This window comes from Aplidium turbinatum, chromosome 10, assembly GCF_918807975.1.
Source record: "Aplidium turbinatum chromosome 10, kaAplTurb1.1, whole genome shotgun sequence".
NCBI classification, from domain to species: Eukaryota; Metazoa; Chordata; class Ascidiacea; order Aplousobranchia; family Polyclinidae; genus Aplidium; species Aplidium turbinatum.
The window spans coordinates 22,069,533-22,089,321 of NC_137481.1; the positions used below are offsets into that span (position 1 = coordinate 22,069,533).

The window sequence follows — 19,789 nt, forward strand, 5'->3', positions numbered from 1 at the left end:
AACAAATCTATTCTTTTTTCATACTCTGTATCATTTTTGTATTGTCTTTGCATTATATTTAAGGGTTTGACAACTGGAATCGCGGTTTCACGAATTCCCGGGAAGATAGTGGTTTTTCCATTTCCGTTTTTTTCGATTAAAAATTCTCGATTGTTTCAAAGAAAATTTAGGATGAGAACAGTTAAGTCTAAATTGTTCACAGCGATTAAAAACGTGATGACCTTTCTAAAAGGCTTCAAGCGTATGTTATTATTAGCATTCCATAGACTTACGCATTACAGTACGGTAGTAGGCCTACAGTGTTTAATAACAAAAGCCGCCTCCCAGCCATGATAAAGCAAGAGATGAGATTATTGGCAGCTACTAGACGAAGACCCAGCAAACTGGAGCAGCAATGCTTTGTAGAGCATTCTACCAACTTCAGTGGAGGCAGAACGAGCATTTTCTACAACAGGAGTGTTTGAAACGAAGCTGCGATCATGTGACAAATCTATCAATGCCTTGTCTTTTTACACAGTCATCATCATCATCATCATCATCATCATCATCATCATTATGTTCCTTCCTCGTGTTGAGAGTTGGATACAATGCACCACTGTTCTCGACCATGAGCTGTTCGTGCTGCTTTTTCATAACTTAGTTTTGTCGATTTAGGGATGTTTGATGTCCAAATCATTCTTGGTCTGCCTTTGTTTCTTTTACCATTTATCTTCCCTTCTATAATTAATAATCTTTGTAACGAGTTTTGCCTTATTGTGTGTCCGAAATACTTCAATTTTTTTCTTTTGACTATTTGTAAGAGAATTTTACTTGAATTGAATTTGGATAATACTTCATCGTTAGTGATTTTTTTCCATGAAATTTTTAACATTTGCTTGTATGACAAGAGCTCGAAGGCATCGATCCGTTTTTCCATTTTTTGTGATACTGTCACAGTCAAGACATGAAAAATAAACGAAAAAACAAATCTGGATGCGTTTCTCGTTTTGTTGTATCGATATACTATGCCCTACTATTTGCATGTTTACGCTGTTGATTTATTGTTATCAGTAACCTACCAGTAAAACCTGAGTTAGCGATGTAGTGCAGTTTCCGCATTGTATTTCCTGTTTTGGCCATTTCTTGTCTTAACATGATTCACTGCTGGATAAATAACAGAACGCCAATTGAACAAAACAGCATTTATTTCTCCAAACCACTTGATGCTCATCTCTAAACAGGATAGCTTCTATACTTTTACCCGATTTACCCAATCAAGAGTTATAACTCAGTATCTTAACATGAAACGGACGTTCTAAGCAGGTAGCCACCTCATAATACTGTCTTTAAGAATCTCGTTTTTTTGCGCTTCCCAGGATAGGGTTAAATTTTGTAAGGTTTTTCGGAATTCCTTGCAAAATCGAGAATTCGGAAACCCTAAGTACAATGTTTTGCAAATGTTTTATTGGGATTTTGAGATCTATCGTTTTTGTAGAATATAGTAAGACACGATTGAACCTTTCTTCGTCGATTACACAGTATTTTTAATATTTTAACAGCATAATATAGCGGGGACTGATAATAGAAAAACATCCTGTATGGTTTCCATTGATTAACTGGCAAGCTTCGAAGTGGAAGGTAGAATGCATGAAAGAGATTCTAAGCATGCAATGGAAAGATAACAAAAATAGTAACGTATTGATGCTAAAACAAATTACAATGATGCATACCTAAAAATCATTACAGACTGCACACATGAAGCAGAATACAACATTGACTGATAATGATGCAACAATGGCATCTCAACTGACAGCAGAAAACAATAAAAGACGGCACAGGCATCTCTAATTATGACATGTCAACAAATTGCTTTGTAAAACACAGTCTTATGTTTTCGGTGCAAGTCAAACCAACAATCACCATTGTTGGGGTGGGTACATCACTACCAACGATGGTTCGTCACCACTCAGCCATGCAGCCAATTTTATTCAGGACTGTGGAGTTGGAGGCATTTTGGAGTGTCCGGAATCGTTAAAAAAGGGCCGACCTCGACTCCGGCTTGATACAAAACAATAAACAACAAAATTTTTGTTTGCAATTTTTTGTTAAAATATTATTTCTTGTTCTCCTTGTTTCGCTCTAAAATGTCAAGCAAAATTAGAAGTGTTTATTGTTGTCAGTTTTTGTGAAATTTGCCGTTTCAATTTCGATCACAACTTAACTGAAATTTACAAAAATAAAAAAAGACAAAATTAAAAAAATCTGGCAAATCTCATAAATCTGGCAACACTGAAGCCGGAGTCGGCCAGTTATAACCCGAGGAGTCGGAGTCGTGTATCTTTCGCCCGACCACAGCCCAAGTTGTACTCACTTTCTTTCATTGATAGAAGTGCCTACTTTTGAAGTGGAGAAATAGTTGCAAAACTATGTGTACGTAATGTGCAAACTTGACGTTACAGAAAAAATTCAAAATAAAAAATCTTTGCACAAAAATTTTGATTTGTTCTATAATTTCAAGCAAATAAATGAGCAATCTATACATACATTAATACTACACACTGATAAATTGCTTTCAAAAAAGTTGAAACATCCCAATTGTGGAGAAAATAGAGAAGATCAAAGATGCAGCAGTCATATGCTGAGAAGTGGATAGAGTTGCACCGTCTGAACAAGTGCTGACGTTCTGATTGAATGGAAACGGATCGCAAGTGCGACATTGACCCGGGGCTGCTGTTCCAGACAAGGTATTGGCATTCAAACTTTCCCCTGAAAATCAAAATACCTTTTAGATAAAAAGTTAAAATGAAGTTTGAATTTAAAGATTTAAAGAAAGGAAACGATTTAAAAATAGTCAAATTTTATTAAATGTTGTTTACAATCAAGTAAGCAACTAATCCTCAATACTCTTAGTGAAGATGCTTAAAAAGTATGAACGACATGCCTTAGATACTTAAAGTTAGAGCGGGAGTGACCATAGTTTGCAGACTAGGCTAACGGTCTAAACACATTTTCTCTGATCACCTTTTTTGTCTTTCATTGTCGCGCACAATGATATAGTTAATAATAATAAATGCTATATAAGTTAGATGACATTATGTATCAGTAAAAGTTTTGAAAAATATGATACTTAAAAGAATCTTCATCATACCTGGATTTACAATCTCAGTAGTCATCATCATGCCTGTGTCTTCGTGGTTCAGAATATGGCAATGGATCGGAACTTCTCCCAGAAACTTATGAGCCAAAAACCGAATCTGTATGAGTAGGATACAGCTTATTAGCTAATTAAAGCGATAAACAACACACTTTTTTAATTTTTGTGTTCGGCTGTAGCTCAAAATCCGGCTCAAAATTTGAAAAAAGTTACTTTGCTAGATACGTAGCGATAGTCGTAATATCAAGTTTCAGTCATGGACTCATGGTACAGTAATATAAAAATAAAGTTAAATCATCGCAACTTAGGACGCTGATTAGCCGAAGACTTACATAAGCAAAAGACTCGGATATGTATGCACATTTATCTTAAAGAATGTTGACAAAAAAGTACGCAATATAGCCAACTAACACCTTTTCTCTCAAAGAGCAAAGCGTAAAATAATTAGGTTTTCTTTGATTTTGAGGTCCGCTAAATGTTAATTTTAAGCTTTTTAGGGGGTGTGAACGTAGATAGCCAAAAACTGAAGGCCGATACAAAAAATGGAAATCACATACAAAATCAGCGCAGCAAAAGTAGCCAAGATGGTCGCTTTTTTTCTTTGTTTGAAGAATTATGTAAATTGGTGTTACTATTGAAGAAGTTTTATGGGTTATAAAATTTCATGTTTGGATTTGCATTATTGGACCCAGGAGAGCTTCAGGCACAGATTGAACGGTAAAACATTACCAATAATAAAACTGTAAAACTAAAGAAGTAAAACATAAAAACAACAGAAAGAACTTTCAAAACAACGTACCGTGATGTTGGACAAAGGTGGCACAACCATGACGTCACGAAATTCTCCAACTTCAACGTAACCAAGCGTTCCAGCGCCTCCAGCGGCAGACCGTGTGTCGTGACCAAGATATCGCAAGTAATTTCCGGGCAGGGCGGCGAAGGTTACACCTAAACGCAGGTTATGTTTGATTTCTGTTAGGCAGTGTTCATATAGTTAATGAATTCAGATTATCAAGCTGCATTCTTTGCATTAATTTCAGATCTGTTCACTATTACAGGTTCAAAATCAGAAATAATGTTTTTACGTTTGAGGTTGAAAAAAAAAAGCTTTAAAAGGAAGCTAAACAACTCGCTAAAAGCTATTTTTTCAAATAAAAATAATGGTGTAAGATATCAACATATACCAACAATAACAATGGTATGGTGTTGACTATATGGCTCTGCAACAGTTAACGTTTTTCAACGATGGTGTTCCAACCAAGCATAGTATTGCTCCTTGATTACCCAAACCCAGTACGTACACAATAAAATACTTTTTAACCTTCACTTTTGGTGTATTGTAGTACAAAAAATAATCAATTGTCATTTAACTCTTGGTTTATGAAGGAAGTAGCGGTTGGACGGCGCCGCTGATAATGCGCTTGATTCTAATGATGCGATCCAAGGTCTGCAGACATTAAATCAATATAAAAATGACAGATTTTGCTGTCTGGGAATAGATTGGGAGAGCTTTATTGTTGAAAGAAAGGCGGTCGAGAGAAAGCAACGAGGCGGTCATGGAGCGGGAGTGTCACGTGATTGTGTCACATGAGTGTGACACTTGTGGGGCAAGAGTTGTAAGCGTTCTTCTGACCTCATTGCTAAAAGCAGTTACTGAGATGACGTTATTTCAAATCAGTGTTCGCTTTTATTGATTCTTTCTCTGTGTACTCAAACTTAACCACTAATTTCAGCTGTAACCAAATTTGGTGATTGGTTGGTTTTGAATCTTTATCCTCGGACTGACAAAGCCTTGATTGGTTGTTCCTGGTAGTTTCGCATACTTTTAGAGGCTCTTGACGCAGGCCGGTAACCGAGATTGGCAGAGTGAAGTTTTCTGATTGTGGAAGTGTTGTTGCCGGGGAATTATTCCATCCATTAGGTGCCGCTGAATAGAGAGCAGTCCTGAAATGCGTTGCTCAAGCGCACACCCCGATAGTCGAATTTGCGCCGCGTGATCTTAAGCCAGGCGCGTAACCACTGAGCTATCGCGGCGGACTTGCGTTACCGACTGCAGGGATCGCCAACCACCTGATCGCGATCCAGCACTGGGTCGCGAAAACACTCAATCAAAATGGTGGTCAATAGTGTGAGTTGGTTGAAAGTAGCCTCTGCCTTCAGCCATAAAATAAATTTATTACAATGAAAGCAATTGCAATCATACACTTATTACGTGCGAATGTCACCTGGGCTATAACCTGCTGTATGTCAATCAAGGCAGTGACAAATCCAAGGAAAGGCAGAGCACTGGGTCACGTGTTCCCAAAAAATAAAAACATGCAATTTTTCTACATTTTTTCAAAATTTATAACTTGCTTCTCTCGCACCACCCCCTGTTTTTAACCAAACTTTTACAGTAATAGCATTGAGAACGAATGCTTTGGGCAATGGATTCAAGGAATACTAACGCACCGATAAAGTTTTAAAAGCCCCTCAAAATCAAGATATTAATAACTTAAAGTATGTACAAAGCCTCTATATAAATTAAACCTACCTATCATAAGTAGGTGTCAAACATCGTCTTTCCAATTGCCGGTATGCGAGGCTATTTCTATTATAAAACCGGTCCGTAATAGAAAAAAGTTTAAGGACCGGTGGCCTACAGTATCAAAGCTGCTTCTGGATGAAATATCGGTCTATAAAGCAACAAACCTCAGCAAACAAGTAGGCTACCTTACTAATCACCTGGTACATAGTTTTCGTGTTGATGGGTACACGTATACCCGTCTTGTGTATAAAATACCAGATCTCCACGTTGTGAGGCCGCAACGGGTCCAGTATATGCGTTGTAACTTATCACCTGCAAAAATTATATAGGCTACACTAGTAAATAACATAAAAAAATATACATAAACCATGTTAAGAGTTGTGTTTCAGGATTTATCCGCTTATTCTGGTCGTGAAGAAGAATGCAAAATGCTCACTCTGCATGAACACAGCAAACTACCTACTGAAAAAGCGTTTGAATTTAAAGACACAATGTTAAGTGCAAGCCTACATTTTATATTATGCTTCGCTTAACAAAGTCAGATTGATTCAACTTTCAACAAATTTGAAAGAAGAAAAAGCCCAAAATTTATGCCATGAGATTATTGTGCGGGCGGTCTCGAGTAAGAGAAAGCTAAGCTTTAAATGTTTTATGTCTGAGTGTCAGGACTTGTAATTAAATCAATTACTGTTGGCATCTAGGTGTGGTCTAACCGTCCACTTTTTGGTAACAAAAATACATAAAACATCATCAAATGCAAATCAGGTTTTTTTAGATGACAGACTATAAAAATAAAAATATGAAAGCAACCTGAAAGTGATTGATGTGAATATGGATCGGGTGGCCAAGGTTGGGATCAGCGTTTGTCAGATACCACTCTTGCACACTGCCGAGTTCGCTTTTGAATCTATGAGAAAAATGTTTTAATGCACACAAACTGTTGGCGTAGAGTTTTTTTCCCATGGAAACAAACACCTGGTTTATGACTTGCATTGTATTAAAGAAATAACTAGGCTAGCCTATATGTCTTAGTATTTGGTAATCTCGTCTTGTTCAGAACAACCAATAATTTCATATCCAAATAAACCCTTTTGGGAGTTTTAGTGACTTTTAAATTACACCAAGAGTTGGATTGTTGTGCAAATGCCAGCATTTGATGAATGTAAAATAGCAGTATCATGCAAAAATTATCAGAACGTTTTTTCTTCATGTTGCTTATTCTGTTCGTATTCACTATAGGCTTTCATGTTGTACACATGTGTATAATTGTACTCATCAATTATAAAAATAAGGCTAATGAGATAGCTTCTATGAAAGATAAATTGAAAAATACGACCACTAACCTGTAATCAGTATTGTTTACAAATTTTTTTCGGTTAAGTTGATTTCCTGGGTTAGCTTCGATAACAAAGCGTCCGGTAACGTTGTCCTGACTTAAACTTCTGAAGTCGTCGACAAAGCTCTCTCGTGCAGGCAAATCTGTTGGAAGTGTAGTTGAAGCCGTCGCACCAGTGACAGTGATTGAGAAAAGCCGCCTGTTGTGTCTTTGAAAGTTTCCCAGCGAATTAGCATCTGCCGGGTCAGGCATTGAACGAACCTGATACAACATGGTAGTGATGCATAGAAAAATTAGTAAAGTTAAATACATTTAAAAAAAAATAAAATGTAATAACAAAGGGTTTACTAGCACAGTAGTGTATAGGTAAAGAGTGAGTACCATACTTGATCCAAGCATCGGGGATGAGAAGATAAGGTTCTCATTATACTAAGCCTTCGGCACTAACGAGAGTAGGGTGGCTAGTTCCTTTCTCTCGGCCGCCTTTCCTTCAGTAACTGCACCCACCCAATTTATTACACTCTGGGTAGAGGTGAGCGGTGTTTTTCAACACCAGCTTAAGCTGGGAGTCGAACCAGGATTGCATGATTGCAAACCGAGCGTCTTATCCGCTGCGCCATCCCACCGCTGCTATACAGTTAGTAGTGTAGCCTACAGTTACGTAGTGTAGTAGTATATACCAACTCAAAATGTAGAAGTTGTTACGTTGCCTATACAGTACACCAAGGTACTTATAAAAGTAATGTGGCTCAATAAATGGAGGCAGTGTCAAGAGCTTCATTGCAGAAAAATCCCGATTCTGAAAATCGGAACCTTTACAGTAGATGTTTTTCAAATCTCAATCTTGAAAGTGTTTGGTTTTTAACTACAAGAAGTTTAAGTGGAATAAACTCTCATGAAGTTTGGAAAAACTAATCGAAACTTGAAAATTACCAAACCTACATCAATTAGATCGGAGAACATTCTTTTGGCTTTATAGTGTTTTGCAAATAAGAACAACTTTCGAAATATAATGATTTCATTCTTGATAGCCTACACGTTTTGTCAGTAATTAATTAATTGATATTAAAATGTTTTAAATTCTTTTTTCCAAGCGTTACGAATTAAAGCAATGGAACATGACATATGTTTTGTTTTCAATAGCTCTAGTTTTGTAATTAGCAGCATCATCAACAAGAGGTCTTTACTTGATTTGTACGTAGGCTATATATTAACTTTTTTATAACTCAAAAAACTATAGTAAAAACACTGGGAAATTCATATCTCATGGTGTTCAATTTAGTCCCGGAAACCCAACCCTAATGTACTAGTTTTGGACTTTTTTGTGTCTACAAAATAGCAAAAATCTACAGCAACTGTTGCTTACAACTTAAAAAGTTAGCAAAAATATGTTTTGCTTACTTCGTATGACCCTGCCTCATTGCAGACAACCAACCAGTCCACTTTGCTTGATGGTATGATCAGTGTCTTGTCAAGTCTTGGCGCTCTTGCAGCATCCAAGTACACTCCATCAAAAGCAATTTCCATAAATGTGCATCCGGTGGCAGCAGTGGTTGTTCCGCTGTTCACAATCATCAGCTCGAGTGTCTCGCTTCCTCCGGCATTCACCATCCTGTGGTGAAAACATAAAAAAGATACGTTTAGTAGACTCATTTCATACGTTATTCTATGCTACAAATGTTAGCTATTGAAAAGTTTTTCAATTAAAGTATTCTGGAAGTATTAACTTGAGACTGTCAAAAAAGTAACTATGTTACTAGTTTTATAACTTTGTTTTTCTTATACCTGAACCGCTTTATTTGTCCAGTGGGGATTGATAACACGGGGAAGAGCTGTCCGTTTACTGTAAAGTAGTTGTTATCATTTTGTCTTTGCTCCAACCATTGCTCCAGATTAGTAACACCAGGAGTGTTGGTGACAAGGTATTGGGCATGTCTGCAAAAAATAAATAATTTTGAGTCCATTTTTTCTCAGATCGAGACCACTTTTTGAAACTTTCATTTGACAGTTTTCACTTGCAGAAGTTTTAAGTTCTTTACATAGCTGGTAATGGTTTGCATTAGAAAATTTCATCTTAATTGTCACAATGGCATTTAACTTTTTTGTTTAACTTCGAGCAGCAAATTCAATGTTTCTTACCATGTGGAGGCTTGTTTAAAGCTTAGATTAATTGATTGTGAGACTTTTTATATTCGAATTGAGAAAGTCTCTTTAGATGCCTAATCTCGACAGCTTAGCATATATCTATATGAGGCTAATTCTAGAAACAATCACACTACAGCATTTCCTGGTCCCAGGCTATATAAAGGTAAAGGTGAGTCCCATACTTGATCCAAGCATCGGGAGATGAGGAGATAGAGTTCTCATTAGACCTATACCAAGGCTTCGGCACTAACGAGAGTACATTGACTAGTTCGTTTCTCTCGGCCGCCTTTCTATCAGCAATTTATGACACCTCATTTATTACACCCTGGGTAGAGGTGAGCGATGTTTTCAACAAAGCCATGAGTCAAACCATGGTTACATAATTGGAAAACGAGTGGCTTATCCGCTGCGCCTTCTCACCGCCTGCGCTATTCCACCGCCAGGCTTTATATAAACGTTTTAAATCAAATCTATTGCAATAACGTGTTACTAATACCTGTTTACAAGAATATGCCTACTACATTAAACGCTAACAAATGAAGGCCTGTAGCCTGCAGTCCTACAGTGCACAGCTCTTCAAACGAAAACTGCTAACAAAGGCACAAATATGAAAAGTTGATTACCTAAATGCTGGACTATCTTCAATATCGCGTTGGATGTTGGCATATCCTCTTCCTGCGTTGTTAATGTATTGAAGAATCGGTTGAAACAAAAGCTCCACTTCGTGGTTACAGTTGTCTGGACAAGAGACAGCTGCAAGACCTGCCGGGGCTGCGGATGGACCAGTGGTAGGATCCTCCACTATGATCATTCCTGCAAGGCCGCCGTGAACCTGGAAAATGTCTTCACAAATTTAGTTTGAAAAGTTACCAGTAATACGTAGAACAATGTCAAGATGTGTGTCCACGGCCAAGGTGAAGCTGGAGTTTCATAGGCATGCACCAGTGACGTGGTCAGAAAGAAACGTTTAAGGGGAAAAAAGTATCTGTTGGGGGAAAACCATTATAATATTTGAAATAAAAGTTTGTATAAAAACATTTAAAAATATAGCCGTTGAATGCATCCAAACATTTATGAAACGTCACTCAACATGTAATACAACGTCATTAAAACGTTGCACTGTAATAGCCTTAAAAAAACATTTTTCAGGGAGAGGGCAAGATAAAAATTTTGGGACAATTGCTCTCCCAAGCCCGCTAGTGGCTGCATTTCTATTGTAAACATACAGCTTTTGACTAGTGCTGCTTGTTTAGTCTTATTATACATATTCATTGTTTGGCCAATACAAATTATTTTTGTGGTATCTGAACATGCGCCTTTTGGTTGGGAATTGTGTTTTTAGTGTCTTAACGCGTACTCTCATTAGTTGTTGAGCTAGCCCCCTGGAAATGTTAGGCATACTGTTTTCATCATTTGGCCACGAAATCGAAAACAGTTTTGAATTATGTTGTAAAACTCTTGATTCTCTCTTCTGGTTGGTTGTGTTTAATTATTGATTTTGCGTGCTCTGCGCACAGTCGACGTGTTGGCTTCTGGCGTGATTCGCAAAGCTCTTGTTCACATTTCCCTTTGTCCACTTTTCAGTTGTGTTGTGAGGGTTGTTACAAAGAGTTTAAGTGCTTACTTTGTGTTTATGTTTAGTTATGTTTTATAAAGCCTTTGTTATGGCAACGTTATTAAGTAAATAAACTAATTACAGTCAAAGCCCAAAGTCAAATTATAAAGGTCATACTTTAAGATATCTGTCAGGTAATGCATTAGGTTATGCAAGTTTACAAAAACTTTAATCGTATTTAGCCTACAGCCATAAAAAAAATTGAAAATACTTTACCTGGTGAATTGTGCTCCCATGAACATGGGGGTGATACCAATAAGTACCAGCAGGATTTTCGGAATCAATTTCGTATTGGTACGTGTAGGTTTCTCCTGGTGCCACATGAACAAATACGTTGTCCTGAGGTTCCTGTGATAAGTGTTTGAACCTTGTTAAGTTCTGGTACCAGTACAAATGATCAAAAGTCCATAAAATTCTCAGCTTTTGCTGCTACCATCAGTGCTGTGTTAAACCTTTTGAGGGCCCCGGGGCCAGAATAATTTTGGGCCCTCTATCGTCTAGTCTAGCAGACTTATAGTATTGTGTATATTTTTACTGCACCGATATGAAAATGTTCACTTCAATAGACTTTCTCAACAGTTTAGAAAACAACACAAATGTAAGTAAACATAAACACAGGTCTATCATTTCTTAGCTACACTTTTGCTCGGAATGAAAGCCAAAAGTGTCAACAATTTCCAATAAAAAAGATACTGACAATAGAGTATGGTCACGACGCGGTAATACCACCGTACCGCGCGGAATTTTGACTGTTTGAACTTTGCCGCGTGGTACCGCCCAGATAAAATCTGAGGATAAAACCAAAACTGTAGAAATTATTAATTTTCATTCAGATTTGATCATCTGGTAACATTATTGTTTTTCACCATTTTTATGGTTTATCTGGCAACATTACTTGTTCTGTCACCTAAGGTAAAACATTGTAATTGTAATTTGTAAACAAAAACAGTGTAAAGCAATTATTTTTATTCAACATTTTTTCATTCCAAGGCAAAGATTTCATTATTTTATGCAAACATTCAAGTTAATTAGAGTTTTTAGGGTATGGTAGCCTAGGTTAGTAGCAAAAATAAACAGGTCACTTGTGATAAGAATGATTTTTGTTTTGGATCAAAGCAATTTCAGTAGGCCACTGTACAACATGTGATATGCCAGGTCTATAAGGTATTTGAAGATAAGAGCATTTTCATGTGCATATGTTTAGAAAAAAGTAAATATAGCAGAACGTTTCTGCTAAAAGTACCCAGCATTCAATAAAAGGCAACTTAGATGAGCTATCAAAGGTGGATAATAAGTCCTGTAAGTTACTCAATTACCTAAATAGGCCCTAAATTTTTTTTCAAAATTTGCTTTTGTTTAATACATTCCCTTGCATTTGTTCTGCACTTGCGCAAGTGCACTCTTATTTTTTGGGGTGGGGAGACATGTGCAGTGCGGCAGCGGACAGGTTTTTCCTGCTCGCGACATCACTAGTCAAGAATATTTATAATTACAGTAGTGTAAATGTTAAAAATGAAATAATAATTAAACTATCAGAAATTTTATTTTGCCTACACCTAACAATTTTTTAAAACAAAACACTTTTATTGATGAAAATAAATTGAATATATATGTGAATTCACAAAGGGCCCAACTCCACTTTTTTTTATTTCACTTTTTATGCTTTCTAATTTCTTTCAATGAAAACAAATTGAATATGTGAAATCAAAAAAGGCCCTCCAGTTTTTTTTCATTTCACATTTGTGCTTTCCAATGTCTTCTAAATGATACTTAGAAAAAAACGGCCAAATTTTTCAAACATATCGGAAAACACATAAAAAATACCCTATCAATATTTCCGTTGATTTTGAAATGGGCCCAACTACAGCAATTGCACTTCAACTTCTCCATAGTTTCTCCACAGAATCTTCACCGAGTGAACTTTTCATGTATGATGCTTCTTTCCAGTATGTTTAAGCATGTAATCATTGTCGAAGTTTCACCACAAAAGTAAATGACCCAAATAATTAAAACGGTTGTGTAAAAACACTTTGTGGCAATTGGACCCTTCTTGAATTCACATAGCCTATTCAATTGTACCCCACGTGTTATATGTTAAATACACTTTTGCAGATCATGTTATTAACGTTATCGAATTTTAACTTTTTTTTAAGATAGTATTGGTGTTTTTAAAGATGTTTCAGTGTAGTAAGGGCCCAAATGTGAGATGTTTTAGTATAAGTAGACCTAAATCATCTTCCTAATTGACAAGTGCACGCAGTGAACTTTAGCAACTCAAAAAAAACTTTACTGAAACGCAAAAGTCTATTATTTGTGGGCCCCCTGAGATGGTGGGCCGGGCCCCCCTTGCCCCCCCCCCCCCCCCTTAACACAGCACTGGCTACCATATTAGTAGACTAGCAGATTCTTACATCACACAGGATGGAAACGGCATTAATGGAGAAAAAGAAGAACCGATCAAACAAATGCTGCATTTTAAGTATCTGAAGAATTTTTAAGAAGACATCTAGGCTACGTATGCAATTGACGCTGAAATGACTGTCATGCTATGTAGGCTAAAACCACTTATGGCATATGTCTGTGAGAATTGGCTTTATGCCACAAAATTCTCAAGAACATACACAATTTTCAACTCTGTGCTACAGAAGAATATTAAAAATATCTTACAAAAACACATTACGAACGAAGTAAATTAGAAACATAATAATTGGAGTTCAAGACAGATAAGTAAATGATTTAACAAAACAATGTATAAAATTAATTCGCAGAACATATCTTGGCAGGATCGTTGGGCCGGTTACATCATTTGACTAATTAAATTATTAAAGATATGGTGGAAGGAATGGTATGTAGCCTACTGCAGAGGAAGAAGTTGGGAAGATGATGTACAACAGAGGGGTGACTCGTCGAGTGTCGCAGAAACAAGGAGAAGAGTGGAAGATCGCGATTTGTGGAAACAATTGACAGCCAATCTTCTGCCCACAGAAGGCACACCACATTAGTAACCATGATATTAGTCTTTGTATTATAATATTAGGTGATATTAACAGGTTTATATTAAAAAATGCCAAGTCTTACAGCAGAAATATGATAAATTCTTTTGGAAAAATTGGTGCCTGTCACTATTTGCAGGCTAATCATTAAAACCAACTTGCTGAAATCAGTTTTTACAAATAGACTTAAAAGTTTTGTTGGCTGGAAATACCGAAAGATATTAAAAATGGCAGACTACTATTTTGCATCTAACAAACTCGAAAATGTTGCAGAAGTATTTTAGCACAATAGATCAACACCTCGTATAGCTAGAGTTAAGTTTGAACCATAGCACACTGACAAAGAATGTACACGTAAGCTACATACAGCAGTGGCCTTTTGGAAATCAAGCTATATTTTTTCTAAAGGACTTGCTATCAACACTGAAGGAAAAGTTCTCTACGTGTTTTAAATGAAATGATTAATACGTATTTGCCAAGTTTACGCCTGAAATTACATACTTTGCTACTAATATGCAATCCGTGAGTATGGAGGTTTGTGGTGTTTGGATATCGTAGTTGATTGAGGGCCTCCATTTTGTGGGGAAACGACAATGTGTTGATCTGTAAATTTTTCATGAGGTTTTTGTCATTATTCTATTTATACATGATTCGTACGTCTTTTAACAATTGTGAACACGCACAGTTGCTTAGATACTAAAAACGAGGCTTTTGTGAGTGTAAGTCTCTTTCATGAAAATAAAACAAAGCAAAAACTTTAAACCCTCAAATAGGTCACTTCATTATGAAAATGGCAGAATATATTTATAGATTTCTTAGTGATTGTAAAGCTTGTTACACTGGTCAACACAATTTTGGTGCAACAAAAATAAAAAGGCGTTTGGGGGTTTTCGAGGGTGGAGAGTCCGAAAATGAAGTCCATTTCCTGTATCAAATTTGTCTTTTTTCACTGCAACCATCACACGAATAATAGTTGCAATAAAAAAAATGGTACAGAAAGATGGACCTTATTTTCAAATTCAGTGACCCAAGTTTACCCTAATAACAATCTTTCTGTTCATGCAGAAGAAAGTTGGTTTCAATTTGTTGACCTGTGTTAACTTATCAATGACTGCATTAACAAACGTGTCACTTTCTAAAATACACAACAATTGAAATTGTTGGAAATTTAATAAGAAAAAGCTCACTAGTGTTACAGTAACGGTGTCTCCACGTTTGATCCTCCATGTCGGGCCAGGTATCTTCCCATTGAACACTCTTCGATGTACAGTCAGCCAATCAAATGTCACATCAGCAATATCCACGGTCAGATTAAATGCCAGAGATCCCCCAGAAGACACTTTTTGATCGGGCTGAACCAATGGATCTCCTCCTGAAAGAATATGGGAGAAGTTGAGCATGTAAAATTATAACAAAAAATTAACAAACAGACAGATCATGCGTACGGCAGCCATTCGTAGTGCAGCGCCCTGCGTTTCTACTTAGGTCTTTTCAACGTTTGTTACCGTCGTGAAATCGTCGTTCTTTTGCATATTATATGTAACGCTACCCAGGAATGAAAGTAATTGTACAGTTGTGCCACAGGATTTGTGATTCGTGATTAGGAATTTGCGTGCCTCTTAAGAATTCGCACGCTAATGAGCTAAACGCATTCTTGCAACAGGCAGTTTGAATCACATATACGTAGTTTTTCGTCTCTTCAACGTTATAGCCTACAGATACTAAATGTCTCAGCGACTATGTATATCGCGTCCTGGCCTCCAATTCAGACAGAGAGTATTATTTTTGGTGTAGGGAGTATGTCAGAGTACGGTATGATTTTGGTGCAGCTCACTATAACATGATTTTGGTGCAGTAGTGATATTACTTCTGACTCCGTCAGTCAACGTTCAGAGTGCAGTTTCCTGGGTTAGACTTATGATTTGAATTATGTTCTGTTTTGGAAAGACGATTGCAATCCTTTAAGTTATGTGGTGACAATAAAATCATATGTAATAAAGAAGCCCAGACCTCGTTCTCGGATCATTTCTGCCGCGTTGTTGCGCCCGAAATGTCGCTGTAGACTTAGTATTACAGCTAGGTAGGCTATGAGCGGATAAGTTAAGTTACCTGCTGTCCGCTACAGTAGCACCAGTCGTCTATCGCTCAAAAGAGGAATTAATGCGTTTGGATAAACAAGAATTACGTGGTGCAATCAATATGAACTTTTCGCTTGTGTGCAACCGATTTGCTGAATTACTTTTTGTCTAGAGCCAACTCGTTGATATAAACATGTAGGCTGCATGCCCGATAAAGTAACTTAGACATAAATTTTACGATTTTGTTGTTCTATGATTATTTCAAGACGATGGCAATTCAGGGAGGGAAACGAATTTGATCACTGATCCATCATGGACGTAGGCCTACACAAAATTAAATATATTACTGCAGGCGCACATTGTTCTGCGTTATCGTTAAAAAATTGGAATGCTAGCTAATGTTACCTTTTCATAATTGAGTTTTATCGAATCTTAAAAAAGTAACCATACTAAAGCAATCTCAATGACGTTAAAATTTGCCTGAATAATTAGCTTCATTTTTTAATAAACGGTGAGAATGCTCTTAATTCTTACTTGTTGAAAAGCTACTTGAAGCACTTACCTGTCAATGGGTTACATGGAGTTGAATGGGAACACGTTTGGCCATCGCCCACTTTGATTGACAGCATGATCCACAATAGGATTGCCCATATCAAAAGCGTGCACCTCATTTTTTTAAACTTCTGAAAACGCTCACAAACTACAAGTTTTCAATCTGAAGCAATTTCTTGTAGCAGAAGGCTTTATTTGAAATGCAGTCCTTGAAAGATAAAAGCATTTTGCTTAGTTTTCCAACCGTAACCGCTACGCACTGGCGTTTGGATTTTTACTTAGCAACTGGTGTAAACAAACACATATGTTGATAGCAACCAAAAAGAATGTGAGTGAACAAATAAAAACTATGCGGTCATGCACAGCTTAACAAAGCCTGTAAATGATCTTTTTGGTTTAGTGAAAATGTTATCTAAGCCTGCTACATAAATTATCTGAAGTCTACATGGTGCTACTCACGTAACAAAACGTCAAACAAATGACAATTTATTGATGAAAATATACACGATTCAACGTTTGCTAAATATATCCTACCACTGTCAGCAGCATGATTAAAGAGCTAGTGGACGAAACTCCTTCAAAGTGTCTGTAACGTCCTTATGCTTGGGTAGGCTTAATATCGTGTAAACGTGTCAAATTTAGGCTAAATCATTCACCTGTCATTGCTCCTGCTACCTATCAACCTGCAAGCACTTTATAGGGTTTACTTCGACTTCTGTTGTTATTGTACCCGATTTAGTGTTAGTTCAATTTAATTTACTTTTTATTTCCGACATGTAAAAAAAATCATGTAGCTACAGGTTAAAATTTGTCATGAGCCAACAACACTGAGTAATAATCTCAATGAAACGCGAGATGTCGTAATCTAGCTCTGGGGAAATGATCTCCACAAACAATGAAACAATTGCTGTTACCCTCTTGGTTTGACTATGCATTGGAAACAGGGATTAATTGGAAACCACACAAATATTATTATTTTTAAGATTACATCCAAAAATAAGACAAAAAAGCAGCAAAACTTCCCTTATAGGCTACAAGACTTTGATTGTGAGCTTTGTTTTTGCAATCTCTTTGGTAACGCAATTGTTATGCAGATTCGGATGAATTTTCTGCTCTGAAAAGTCATGTGATGTCTGAATGACGCTTTATCACATGCTTGCGGTGATTGATATTACAACACAAGACTTACTGAAGTCTCTGCCATTTTCAAACTATTTTTAGCACCCTAACAATAGCATTTTAAAAATCACATTATTAAAATTTGAAAACTGACTGGACATGCAGAAACTGAAAGTAATGTGCATATAGAGTATTGACAGACGAACCTTGGTTATTTTATATCTACAAATGAAAAAAATTCTTGCAAATAATAATTTATCAGACAGTAGGCTAATTTAAAAAACTGAGTTAATCTAAAAAAAAACATCTTTGCTTGCATGAAAGTTCCATGGTTGGCTGGAAAGCAAAACTGTTCCAAGATTGCTGTAACTGTATGAGTGGATGACAGTTAAAGCTCTCACTAGTCAGTAATGATAGCCTGTTCCATTCAAAGGGGAATGTACTTTATCATCAGTTTCTGTGTGGCCAACCAGTGCTATCGTAGAAGTACTAAAAATATATGGCAAATGGCGCAGACTTCACAAAGTCATCTGCTCCAAGATCAATGACTGCAAGCATGTGACAAAAACATCAATCTAATATCACATGACTCTGAACCAGTAACAATAACTTAAGCAGACCCATTAGGCTATTGGGTCGGTGTTCGCTCATCCCTGAAAATAATAACAGCATATTTTTTGCATTGAAATTTTAATAATATTGAGAAGTAGTCAGCAATCTTCATCTCTTCAAGCCAAAATCTCGCAATTTCAGCAAAAAGTACTTTAAGTTTAAAGCACCATGTTTATATCAGAAAACAGTCAATTTATGTTTTGTCAGGCCGCACATCAGCCGTTTTACGTGTGTCTTATATTTTTTCAGATAACATGACGAGCTCTCTTTACCCCTTTTTATATATTCTTAGCTACGCCGCTTTCTGCTACTGTTCAAGCTACCAGATAATAATCACAATGCTTGTTTTTATATAGCGCCGTGTCCATCGCACAATGCGTTGCTCCTCAGCGCTTTACAAAACAAATAGTTTATTAATAAGCAGTGCAACATATAATAAGCTTTACAAACCAGATGATCATATGATAATATTCACCAGTTTTAGCTTTGCTTAGTCATATAAGACGTACACTCACCTACAGATCTGTTAAGTGATGTACCGGAAGTTTCTACTGCGCATTGTGTCTTGTTACAGTTAAGTTTTGCCTACGCCCTACACAGTCAAATCAATTGGTATTCTAACTGGTTCTTGACCCAGGCAGCAAACTTGGGTTTATTTTCTAGGCCGTGAGCGGCATTTTCAAAGACGCGTCCAGCACAAAGCCAACATTTTCTTACACGCACCAACGCAGATGTAGGTGACACAGGTAAATGACACGCTTCGCTTCATTACGACACGTTAGTGATCAAATATTATAAACATTTTCACATAAATGCATGAGCTTTTGCAACACGATTTTGAAGAAAGTTGGCGGATGTTTGGTCAGGACAAATTGAACGTTTGTGTATTCTTTCAACTCAGGACGAATCATTTGTTTTCAACCTTTAGTATATAGAATCTGGTAAACATCAATGAAGATTTGTAAAGCTGCTACAAAGCGAAACAAGCTGTATAATACCTTTGTCAAATTTATTCTATTACTGTAGTACAGCTTACCGTTGCTTTAATGTCTCCATTTCATCTGTGTGGCCATTCCTGATTATTTCAAAGATATGAAATACACAACTTTTTGCATACAGAAGCTTTTTTTCAATCCAGAATATATACGAAGATTGATCTTTGCTTTTAAGCTATATGGGAACAGCATTTGTACAAAATATAAAAATTTCCTATTGATATATCGTTTACAAACATCGTGTCCTATTTTATAACTTTGGAAAATTTGCAAAATCAAATCAATTATTACAAAACAATGCGTTGAAAGTTGTTAAATTTCAACCAAAAACAAAGGTTGATTAATTGTGAAGATTTTTATCTTTGGATAAAGAAAACCTTTTTGGAATTTTAATCCTGGCAGGTTTGCGTATTCTTTAACCAGGTACTTTGAACCACAGAAATAGACTCGACCAGAGTGAAGTTCCTTGATAGAGTGAAGTTTGTTTGTTAAAATGCTGTTGTTTATAAATTATTCACCTACTAGGTGTCGCTGAATGAAGAGTTGAGTTTGAAGTACCTTGCTCAAGCGCACACTCCGAGTGTCGAACCATCACTTTTTGACCTTTATCACACAAATACACACTTCACTATCACTCTCGCAGCTCTGCTATAACTTTTCTTCATTTTCGGATAAATTTCAGTA

The 19,789-nt window shown here is 36.6% G+C and overlaps 1 protein-coding gene across 1 annotated transcript; it reads right to left on the bottom strand.

The window, feature by feature from the left end:
* Positions 1–1,172: 1,172 nt before the first annotated feature.
* On the bottom strand, positions 1,173–19,353 carry LOC145778118 (multicopper oxidase mco-like). The gene is made up of 14 exons (XM_082589532.1): positions 19,147–19,353; positions 16,390–16,587; positions 14,937–15,121; positions 14,251–14,352; positions 10,973–11,104; positions 9,765–9,973; positions 8,782–8,931; positions 8,398–8,608; positions 7,004–7,257; positions 6,471–6,567; positions 5,858–5,972; positions 3,933–4,081; positions 3,128–3,233; positions 1,173–2,745 (listed from the first exon to the last, which is right to left on the bottom strand). Exons 2-14 carry the CDS (start codon positions 16,496–16,498, stop codon positions 2,552–2,554), a joined length of 2,013 nt encoding a protein of 670 aa, XP_082445658.1. The 5' UTR covers positions 16,499–16,587; positions 19,147–19,353; the 3' UTR covers positions 1,173–2,551.
* Between the last annotated feature and the right edge of the window lie 436 nt (positions 19,354–19,789).

Excerpts from the sequence above, each read along its gene's own strand:
- LOC145778118 (XM_082589532.1), bottom strand. The coding sequence starts at position 16,498 with ATGAGGTGCACGCTTTTGATATGGGCAATCCTATTGTGGATCATGCTG. Across the intron at positions 14,353-14,936 it reads ACACCGTTACTGTAACACTA|ATCAACACATTGTCGTTTCC; the intron begins GTGAGCTTTTTC and ends AAAAATTTACAG. Across the intron at positions 5,973-6,470 it reads TTCACATCAATCACTTTCAG|GTGATAAGTTACAACGCATA; the intron begins GTTGCTTTCATA and ends TAATTTTTGCAG.